This window comes from Cornus florida, unplaced genomic scaffold (assembly GCF_030987335.1).
Source record: "Cornus florida cultivar Cherokee Brave unplaced genomic scaffold, ASM3098733v1 CherokeeBrave_3.0.0_Hap2_Chr06, whole genome shotgun sequence".
In the NCBI taxonomy this organism is placed as follows: domain Eukaryota; kingdom Viridiplantae; phylum Streptophyta; class Magnoliopsida; order Cornales; family Cornaceae; genus Cornus; species Cornus florida.
Genome location: NW_026775576.1, coordinates 100229316 through 100240865, shown reverse-complemented (window position 1 = coordinate 100240865; position 11550 = coordinate 100229316). Strand labels below are relative to the sequence as shown.

Below are 11550 nucleotides of genomic sequence, written 5' to 3'. Positions count from 1 at the left end.
TGTCTCTCATTTCTTTTCTTTTCTTTTTTCTTTGTCACCCTATAATATATATTATTTGTTCTAATCCGTCTATTTTTTTCCTTTATTTCAATCTAACCACCGCTAAAACATTTTCATATCTACTCCAAGCCCTTTAACTTTCTTATTTTATATTTTATTTCCACTCAAAAGTAAATTCAAAACTTTGCGCCAAAGATTTATAATTTGTCCCCATTGACTCAAAAAAATATAGAAAGAATACTGTATTTGAGTGACCAAAATGGGGACTCCTCTCCATCAAAAAATGAAATTTGCATCTATAATTTTTCAGTCAAAAAGTGTCGAAAACAATGTTGATTTAATGTTCGAGGGTGTAATTTCTTTAGTGCTGCAAACCATTGTCTCCTAACTGTAACCTAAAGTTAAAAAAATCAATTAACACTGTCCATTTGTTTGATTATGACATTGTCCCTAGCCGCATTTCACCCATAATGCTGGAAATATTATTATTATTATTATTATTTTTCCAGTGGTTTGATACTCTTATTTGATCAGGTAGGTAATTAAAATTTGGATACCTGATGTACCATAGTTTACATATTGTATTAAATAATTAAAGCCTGCATACCAAACATACTTCACCCATTTGTCCTAGTGGCTGGAAAAATAAATAAATAATTGTCCTAGTGCTCTATATAAAATCAAATGACTAGCAAGGATATAAAATTGGACCAGTTGGGTGACAACTTTGTGATGTCTAAACGCGTTTCTTTAATTTGCCAATTATATATAATTGAAGTATAAATTGGTGATATTCTGCAAAAACAAAGTATATATGTGTGTATATTGTGCATAACTGCTGTAAGAAATGGGACTTAATAAACAATGATTGTGATTAATTTCAGATTTTTCTTTCATTTTTTAAGAGATAAATATGGTATAGCATAATGAATTGATAGGTGTTAGGGTGCAAATCCTACAATTCATTTCATGCAAACCAATGAAATTGGACTAGTTGAAACACAATTGTCCAAATTTCAACTGTTACAGGATTAAATCCCCTTATAATTTGATCTGATTTAACATGGGAAATTCCAAGAAATCTTCTTTTTTTTTTTTTCTTTTTTTTTTTTTTTAACAATGCTTTGCTGCAGTGCGATAGCAAACAAAATCATCATTTTGATACTTTTGATTTTGGCCTTAGTTTTAAAAGCACTTCGGTACTATTTAAATGATAAGAAACGTTACCAAACATGCTCGTGTTTTTTGCTTTGCTACAGTACACTAGTAAAAGCAAAAAACACGAAGTAAAAGTGTAAAGTTTTTGACTATATATATATATATATATATATATATATAGGTTAAAAGAAATTTTTTATTTAGCTGTGGGACCCACTTTATTTTATGTTATCATGTGCCAAATGGGATTAGAGACCCATTGTTTCTGTTCTTCTTCTCTCTCCCCGCTGCCTTTCTTCCTCTCTGTATTTCTTTTTTTTTTTTTCTTTTTCTTTTGCAACTTCCACTCTTGATTTCTTCCTTAATCCTTGGTAGATTTGAGAGCCGTTTGAGACAAAACGAAGCCCACAACGAGCTCTACGCGCTAGTGTAAGCAATTTCAGATTTAGTCTTCCTAGGGACTTCGAATTTAGAGACCCATTTTAAGGGTTTTGGCTCACTTTTGAGGTAGGGACACCTTAATCCACTACCTTCTTGTTACATTGTGAGTTATAATCATTTGTTGTGCCAAGCATGCTAAATTAGAAGTTAATTGTATCAATGATTATTTTAAATGTTGTCTAGAGAAATTCATGTATTTAAATGTGAGTTGTTTTATGTGTAAAGTATGCTTAAATGTATTTTATTATATCTTAATGTGTTAATAATTACTTGGGAAACGTTGAACATGTTGAATGTTTAATTTTATGGTGTAGAATTTTAAATGCCATGACATTGAATGTATGGAACATATATACATGCATATATTATTGGGTTTGCATGAAATGGGAGAAATTGTTCTTGAAATAAATATAGGGAATTTCAGGGAAGTGTTTTTAATGAAATGGTTTTATGCAAAACCCGGTCGTTGCGGGGTTACCAACGGGCCGAAGGTTAATATAGCCTAGAGGGGACTAGGGAGTCGCCCTAGCGTGGTTGAGCTAGCTGGGCCCCATAATGAAGCCGCGGGGTTACCAAGGGTTAGGGACACTAGTCAATCCTCTTCTTGTGTCGCGGCGGGGCTACCAAAGGGCTGGCTGTATTAACAGTTTGGAAACGATGTTTTAGATTATGAAAATGGGGAGCAACACTAGCATGCATTGCATCTCATTGCATTGCATTGGATATACTTGAGATTGAATCGTTATGCTGTATTATTTCCCGACATTGTATGATCCCCATTTCCCATTGGCCTATGCTTTGTTTGGATTCACAAGGACACAAGATGTGTGTCTTAAGTGTCACCTGTTGAGCTTTATGCTCAACCTACTATTTATATTATTTTTTTCAGGTCTTGGAAATGAACTGGTGGACAACAATCCACCTCAAGCTTGAAAGTTGTTAGAAGGTTGTTTGCTATTTTGTATTTTGACCGTTCTATATATATTCGTAGTTGTGGAAATGTAACTAAGTTAGTATTCATGGCCTTGTAACTTAAGAACGAACTTATCTTTTGTTTGATGAAAATGAAACTAATGGAATTATGGTATATGTTTCCATGCAATTGTATCATGTAACGTTGTAAGACAGAGACTTTAAATCTTAACCATGTATTTTGAGACTGTAATTATGAGAATTTAGATTAATTGGTGTGTGGATGTTCCACCATGAGAGCAACTATGTTGAGGTATAATGAACGGATGAATGGGATGCTGGATGATATTATGTGTTTTGTGTATTGGGACAGGTTATTGAAGGCCCATTTTTAGGGGAGGTTATGCCGATTTTTTTTTTTTAAAATTTGGGCATTAGCTAGGGTCGTTTCAAAAAGCATTAACCAAACAGGCCTTAAGATGTTCATTTGGTTTGTCTCCATGAGTAAGGTAAAAAATAATATCAGCATGCAACAAATGTGACAACAAATTTTCTTTAATGATGTGTATTTAATTATTTATATATCATCTTATGAGGTGTTTTTTTATACTTGACCCAAATTAAAAATGACAATGTAATAAAGAATAGAAAGAGTGTGTGTAATAAATTCGTTAAAAGGGGGGAGAGAAAGAAACTTTAATGATGCGTATTTATATATTCGCTCCACTACCTTCTAATTAAAGGTTCCATCTTACTTATATAAAGCTTTGTTAGCAATAGTCGACTATCAGTTGTCTATTTTAATTGGCTAAAATCAACCCACGTGTGTGGGGTAATTTTTTTTTTTTTTTTTTTTTCCTGGAATTTTTTGATTTTTCGAGAGCAATTTTGTTTTCTACCGTTTTGCGTTCCGGACATCGTGGGGTGTGCCGGTTGTGTCCGAGAGTTCGTTGGGAATTTTTTTTTAGTTTAGGATTCTTAGAAATGCAATGGTGGTCATTTTTACATTTTTTCGTTTTTTAGGCCGGACGGTCCCGTGTGGGACCCGTTACAGGAATTGTTGCATATATGGATTTTAGTCGAGTCCATTTGCATCTCATATATTTTATTTTATGTGTTTTATATGGTATTTAAATGATTGTGTGCTATTTTATATGGTTGTGTACATATATATTTATGTGGTGTAAAAGAAAATGAGAAAATGAAATTTTAAAATTTTGTGGTGGGACCCACTTTCCATTAATTCAATTGGTGGCCAAGAGGCCATTTTGGCCTCCATTCTTCTCTCTCTCTCTCTCCTTTCCTTCTTTCCCTCTTTATCTTTATTTTTCTTTTTTCTTTTCAAGTGAAACTTCGATATTTGATTATTCTTTCATCCTTTGCAATTTTTGGATGTCGTTTGAGGCAAAACGGAGAGCACAGCGAGATTTACGCATTGATGTAAGCAATTTCAGCTTTGGCCATCCCTAGGATTTTCGAAATCTAGGATTCAAATGGGGGGTTTTCATCATTTTGGAGGTAGGGGTGTTTAATTTACCATCTCTTGAATTATTGTGAATTATTTCCCTTAATTTGTGGTTTAACATACTAATTGTATTGATTTTCTTCTAAAATGATGAAATTGTTGCAAATAAAATATGTGACTATGTGCTTTAGTTGATTTTACATGGACTACCATGCTTGTATGAAGTAGAATTCATGTCTTATATGTTTGCTTTACTAAATTATTGTTGAATGTAAGTATGTTTTATTTATTTTGAAGTTCTTGTAAAGCATGCCATGTGTTTTAAGCTTGAAGTAGTTGTATAATGATGAGCATTGGCATGGTTCATTCATGTATGAGATTGTGAAGCATGATGCATCCATGCATGAGCATTGGGAAGGAAATGGGAAGTTGTTTTGAAAGAAATGAAAAATGGGTTTTTTTAGGAAAATAAGATTTGAAAAGGTTTTTATGAAAAACCTGAACGCCGAGGAGGTACCGGTAATTGGCATTAGTGTAACCTAGAGGAAACTAGGAAAATCACCCTAACGTGGTTGAGCTATCTGGGCCCCAAATGACGCTGCGGGTTACTAAGGGTCAGGGACAGTAGTCAATCATTCTTTCGTGTCGCCCAGGAGTCACCAAGGGACTGGTTATGTTAACGGTTTGAAAAGTGATGGATTGGATTTTGGAAAGAAAAAAAAACAAGGGAGCGACATACATGGCATTGCATCTCATTGCATGAATTTATTTCATTATGACTTGAACTTGTATTGTATTTTTTTTTTCCGGCATAACATGATCCTGTTGTCTTTGTTTTTATTCATTATTTGGATTTATGAGATTTCAAGAGGTGTGCCTTAGGCACTTCCTACTGAGTTTTTGCTTACCCCTTTATTATCATTTTTCAGGACACGGCAAAAAGGTGGCGGATGACAATCCACCACAAGCATGATGGGACTAGATGGGATGTTTTGTAACCTTTAGTGTTTTAGAGTCATTCTTTTGTAGAGCATCAATGACAAAAATGTATTAAACTTGTTTGGCATGACCTTGTAGTGTAACTTTGAGCTTGATTCTATTATGATGTAAATTGGACAATTGTAAAGATCATATTTATTTCTGATGTAAATGGGGTTAATAAAGTTGTAACTGTAAATAATTAATGATATTTTTCATCCATGAAAGTAGTATGATGCATTTCAAAGTGTTTTGGGCCAGGTTAGATAAGTTTTGAAAATTCAAGAGAGGCTATTGCATTTTTATGCATTGAAGCAGGTTGTTATAGGTTCCTTTTTAGCAGAGGTCATGCCAAATTTTTTTTTTTTAATAATTGACATCGGGTTTGGGTAAGGACCCGATTAACGGTTTGGACCTACGGGTTCGGGTCGTTACACTTTAATTATCTTGTTTTAAGAGATACACCTTGAAAAGAGAGTTTTGACTTACTCAACCTATTATTGCGTTTTTTCCTTCCCGTTCATTGCACTTTCTTTTTTTTCCTTCCTCATCATCACCAAACTCAGTCCAATAGAGTTTTTTTTTTCCTCATCATCACCAAACTTAGTCAATAGAAATTGTTGGACTGATTCAGATTATATATATAGAATTATATATAAATATATATACAAGGATTTTTGTAAAGAAGATCTATATATATGTATTATGTATATATATAGAATGATATATGTTGATATATATATATATATATATATATATATATATATATATATTTCATAAGTTTTTTTGAGTTCAGTAAGTTAAAACTCTCTTTCCAATGTGTGTCTCTTAAAACAAGAGAATTAAAGAAAAAAAAATGACCCCACTCATGTCTACTTACATTATTCAAATAGAAAAATGATATTTTTGACCATTTCCTTGTATCGATAGAAAAACCGACTCAATATATGGCAATGTTATTGGTCACCTAAACACATTTATTTAATACGATTATATAAGGAAAAAATAGAGTTTCACAATTCCTCCCTCACTGGTGGCCCACCTTCTTTAAAAATCACCATAGCATTATTACTCTACCATCAGCGACCCCTATTCGTTTAATTTTTTTTTTTTCCTCCTTCTTATTTGTTCATCACTCATCACCATGGAAATAGAGAGAGACCTACTTTATGGGACAACAAATTTATTTCTGGGGGAGGTGTTAGCATGGTGATTGGGACTCCATAATTACATCATAACGTTTCTCAACCCACAAAGTAAAAAAGGGCCCAAAAAAAAAAATCCCTTTTTAACAAGAATAATCTTGTCCCTGTTATGTGGTTATGAGTAAGTACTGCGTTGCTGCTCTGGGAAGAGAGAGTGAGTGTCTATTTGAGATTCTATGATAAGTGAATTTGTGTGTATTTGGTATTCTAAGAAAAAAAATATGAAAATTGAATGTGTGTGTTTGGTATGGTACGAACGAAAGACGAATTTGATGAAAATTGAATGTGTGTATTTGGGTTCGTACAAACGAAAGACGAATTTGAGTATTGTTGGGAGTTCATTGGCAAATCTTGCTGGATCACCAGTGGTTGGATTAATGAAAAGACCACCGTGTTTTGTAACCAAAGTAGTTTTTTAAACCCCCATCCGACGCCTTCACAAGATCTGACGATGGAGAAAGCAAAACTTGAGAACGGTGATATTTGCATACGTGATAATCTAAGTATAGGGTCGTTATAACTCGGTTTTTTTAAGTCCAACTAAATAGCAATACTCATTCAAATATAGCACACGAATTACTCCGAGTTACGACGATATTTTTAAATATTGGTCATTGTTGTTTTTAGAGTTTGTTTATGCCAGGTTTGTGTTGATACAATTTTTCTGAATATGCATGCATATGTCAGGAAACTTTTGCATGTATTGTTTAGTACCACTTGGGTAACTTCGTTTATTAATCTTCTTTGTCAATCTTTTGGTTCTTGATCGTCATGATCAGTATTTGATTGTTATTGGGTGCAGTATTGGTAGTGAAGTTTTTTCTCTCCTATTTCATTAACTTTCTCTATGCTCTGCCTATTTATGTCATGTAGTGTTTGATGAAATTCCTCAGTGAGTATAACCAAGACTATTTCACTATTACAGACCTAAGAAGATTAAACCCAGAACAGAAACTACCAAGAAGAAAAAGTAAAAAATAAAAAATAAAACTACTTATAGGCAAATATAAATTGGGTAAAAGAGATTTATATACTTTTTTTTTTTTTTTTTTTTTAAATTATTTTGTCAACAATGATGGTGTCCGGCCTCCCAGGGCATTCCATAATCATGTAGTTTCCAGTCCCACATGCACCGAAAATTTCCTTGAAGTAGCGCTAAGGGGATTCGAACAAAAGGGATTTATACTTTCGGGAGGACTATTTCCACTGTCCTAAAGGTTGTTTCCAGAATCTTCCCCTTATACAAGTGAGGTGGACTCTGGATGAGTAGATGCAATGAAATAGACTGCAAAAAAGCCATTTTCTTTTTCTTAACTAGGAGATTACAGAAACAACTTAAAAGATTTGCTTTCATCATCCCACTTGAGAGTTGATGCTATTTTATATCTATATACATGAAAGGAAAAATATGAAGGGCTTAAAATTCAAGAATTTGGTGATTTATGACTTGAAGGAGATGATGATGATGTGGAAAAAGAAGACATCAGTGTTGGGTCATGACATGTGCATTTTGGATTGTGTATGACTTTCTTCCTACTAGTGTCAAGTTTGGAACAGATCAAACAGTACCTTCCTCGAATTTTTTCTTCCCTTTCATCTTCATCATTGTCGGTGACTCCAGAGTCATCTGTGGGTTCTTCTTCAATGTTCTCCTCTGCTTCAACCTTCATGTCTTCGCAGCTGGTGTAGATGAATCCAAACATTGAAAGAATTATCAAAACAAACTTATCAATGTGTTCATCGCACCAATTCCTTCCTTGCTTCCAGAACATAAGAGGTCCAACAATAATTCCTGCACCTACCCCAAATCCCAATCCAGTGGATATGAACTGCCAATGAAACCCTGTCACTTCTGAAGCTTTAAATTTTGGCGATGGTGGTGGTATGGCCTTGTTGCAATTTGTCTTCAAAGGAGGCCCACACAATCCTTCGTTTCCTTCAAAGGAGGCTTCACCGAATGTTTGAAATTGGGAGCCTGTTGGGATTCGTCCATCCAGTAAATTATATGACAGATTCAACAATGAAAGGAATGTAAGAGTCGTAAGCTGTGCTGGGATGACACCATTTAGCTTATTCATGGAGAGATCTAATGATTCAAGCTGTTTCAAGTTTCCTATTGATGTTGGGATTGAGCCAGTGAGAGTGTTGTGTGATAAGTTGAGAAAATAAAGTGATGTGAGATTTCCAAATGTTTCTGGTATCGTCCCTTGGAAATTGTTGTTTGAAAAATCAACGGATGTGAAGATAGTTAGGATTTTCACGAGCTCCATCTCTAGTCCCTTGTTGGTAACTGTCACTGTATCTTGATAATAGAAGCCATTGAGTTGTAGGTAGTCAAAATGCAGGTGATTGAGCTTCGATTGTGCATCATTCTTGTCGAGTATCATTGCTCTCCAATTCAAGATGCAGTTATCTGGCAGATTACCACTGAAGTTGTTAGAAGCTAGGTCAATTATTTGGAGATTTGACCAACTATCGACGCCCCCTGGACAGTCAATGCCTCCGTGGAACCTGTTGGAACGTAAAACAAGAACGCGCAAAGCAGATGAGTTCCTTAAGAAGTAGGGGAAGGTAGCACTAATCCTGTTGTTCCCAAGGTTTAAAACCTCTAACTTCTTGCAGTTGGCCAGAGATTTTGGAACTTGCCCTTCCAAATCATTCCCATTAAGATCAAGAGTCTTTAAAGCACAACTGTTAGGAAATGACCCCGAAATATTGCCACTAAGTTCATTATTCTGCAGATTCAGTACCCCAAGAGACTTGGTACTCATCTCAACTAGACATGATGGTATTGTTCCATTCAAATGATTGTTCGACAAATCAAGAACTTGAAGGTAGCTGTCATTGCATATAGATTCTGGGATGACTCCAGTGAGGCTATTATTTGAAAGGGAGAAGAAATATGCATATATGAGGTGATCACCAAAATCAGTTGAGATTAAAGAACTGAAATTATTGCTCGAGTAGTCCACATAGGTTGCAAATTCTGGAGGTTTTGGAATTTTCCCATGCAGCTGGTTAGAGTGCAGGTCAAGGACACTGAGATTAGAAGGAATATCGTAAGGTTCTTGCACGTCCACAAGGAAATTGCAAGAAAGATTCAAGTAAGCTAGACTTTCATTACCAACTTTCCAAATCCAGTTTGGAATATCCCCTTCAATTTGGTTGTCTGAAAGGTCCAATTGCACCAGTCTTGTTTGGTTCTTTAGGTCAGGAAAACTTCGTAGCTTGCAAGAAGCCAATTTTAATGTGGTGATCCGGGGGAAGGCAGACAAGCCTGACTTACTACCACTTGTACCGATTGACAAGTCGTTGTATGAAAGGTCAAGATTAGTAAGATTACGGAGCTTGTAAATATTTTCCAAGTTTATAAGGCCACTGAATTTGTTTGAAGAGAGTAAGAGGATGCTAAGATTTCCAAGTTCAAAAAAAGAATTGGGAATGCGTCCTTCTAAATTGTTACTACTCAAATCGAGTGTATCCAATGAAGAGGATGAAGCATCTGAAAATCCATCAACTTGGCCACCAAATCGGTTAAATGAAAGCTGAAGTTTCTGCAGAGATGGGAGCGCCAACAACGATGGTGGAATACTCCCATTGAGTGAATTGTGACGCAAATCGATATGTACAAGTTTCGAGAGGCCATCAAAGTGAATGGAGGGAATCTGACCCCTTAAATTATTGTTAGACAAGTATATGTGGGTAAGATTTTTCAACTTCTGAAATGATGGGATTGGACCAGTAAACATATTGAAAGACAAATCCAGATAAACAAGTTGAGTGAGGTTTTCCATTGAATTTGGAATAGGTCCAATGAAGTTGCAATTGGAAAGCTCTATCCTGGCCAACATCCTAAGGTTATCAATTGAGTTTGGTAATCTCCCTGAAAAATTTGTATCGCTAAGAACCAAGTTCTCAAGCGATCCATAGTGGTGAAATTCTGGCAAAGAACCATTCAGAAATCTATTGTTCGATAAGTCAAGCGTCTGTAAAGTTGATACCTGGAAGATCTGGTCTGGAAACATTCCTTGCAAATTACAAGAGCTGAGACGCAACAGTGTCAACTCCATGAAATTTGAAAGGAATTCTGGAACTGTGGTGGATAGATTGTTCTGACTCAGACGGATCACTGAAAGATTGCTTAGCTTCAAGAGAACAGAATCAAAAGGGCCTGAAAGATTGCAATTGGACAAGCTCAACTCTCGCAAATTGGGCAAGGATGATGATAAGGCCTGGCACCACTCCTTTCCCTGTGCCGATATCTTTACACCATCAAGAAGAAGTTCTCTAAGTTCAGTGAGGTTCTGAACAAGCCCTGACAAATTTGGGTTCTCGAGTTTCAAAGGAAGAATAGCAGGGAAAAGGGTTGAGAGGTCAAGAGTAACCAACCTCGTCATGCTTGAAAGTTCAATTGGAATTTGCCCAGCAAACCCGGCATTTGACAAATTGAGGTATGTCAAACTGGTGAGGTATCTGAACCTCTCTGGAATTTGTGTAAAGTTGAAGCTGTTATTAGCCAAATTGAGACTCTGAAGAGACTCAAAACTGAAAAGAGCACTGGAATTGTCGAATCCACCAGAGATTGATTCGCTGTTGAGGTCGAGACCTATCACACGACCAGTAGTGCTGTTGCAACTCACGCCACTCCAATGGCAGCAATCGGTGCTCTGATTCCAGTGTATGAGCTTGGTGGAAAATGAAGAATTGAATTTGAGGCTGTTCTTCAATTGAACCAACAGCAATAGCTGATGTTCGAGACATTTGCCAGAAACAAAGTCTGTGTTGATGCCAAACAAAACTGTGAATAAGGGTATGAAGAAAAGCCATGAAAGGAGTAGAATTCTCATTGGACAGAGTTGTGAGAGACACCCATACGAGTGATAAAGGAGGAGACAATGAAACAATTACCCATCAACTTCAGCTTTAATGGGTTTTGTGGGTTGGGCACGGCAATGACTGGTAGGAAGTGTTACAAAGGCAAGAGACTTGAGAGGAGAGTAAAAAGATGAATAAAGAGAAGAAAAAGAAGAATAGTGTGGTCAGAGAAAGAGAGCTCAAAGTAAACTCAAACCGCGTGTGTTGAGTGCATTGTATTATAGTCTTTGTACTGATTGTATTGTAGGCCCTTCCATTTTCTTTATTCCATGTATGACTTTGAAGCTCGCTTATTTTCTTTTTCAATATCCAGTCTACGACTTTGGCGCTATATAGTACATATGCAAATGAACTATAAATAAATAAATATATATAGCCAAACCCACTACAAATTTTTAAATTGCTTGGTTGGTTCTTTGACTTCCCTATAAACTTCCCTATAAATAAATAAATATACCAAGGAGTTTAAAAATTTGTAGTGGGTTTGGCTCCCTCTCCATTGGATTTTCTGTAATG

The 11550-nt window shown here is 35.6% G+C and overlaps 1 protein-coding gene across 1 annotated transcript; it reads right to left on the bottom strand.

Moving 5' to 3' along the window:
• Positions 1–7481: 7481 nt before the first annotated feature.
• Positions 7482–11246, bottom strand: LOC132313328 (receptor-like protein 7). The gene has a single exon (XM_059812044.1). The coding sequence runs from the start codon at positions 11004–11006 to the stop codon at positions 7584–7586; it is 3423 nt and encodes a 1140-aa protein (XP_059668027.1). The 5' UTR covers positions 11007–11246; the 3' UTR covers positions 7482–7583.
• Positions 11247–11550: the final 304 nt, after the last annotated feature.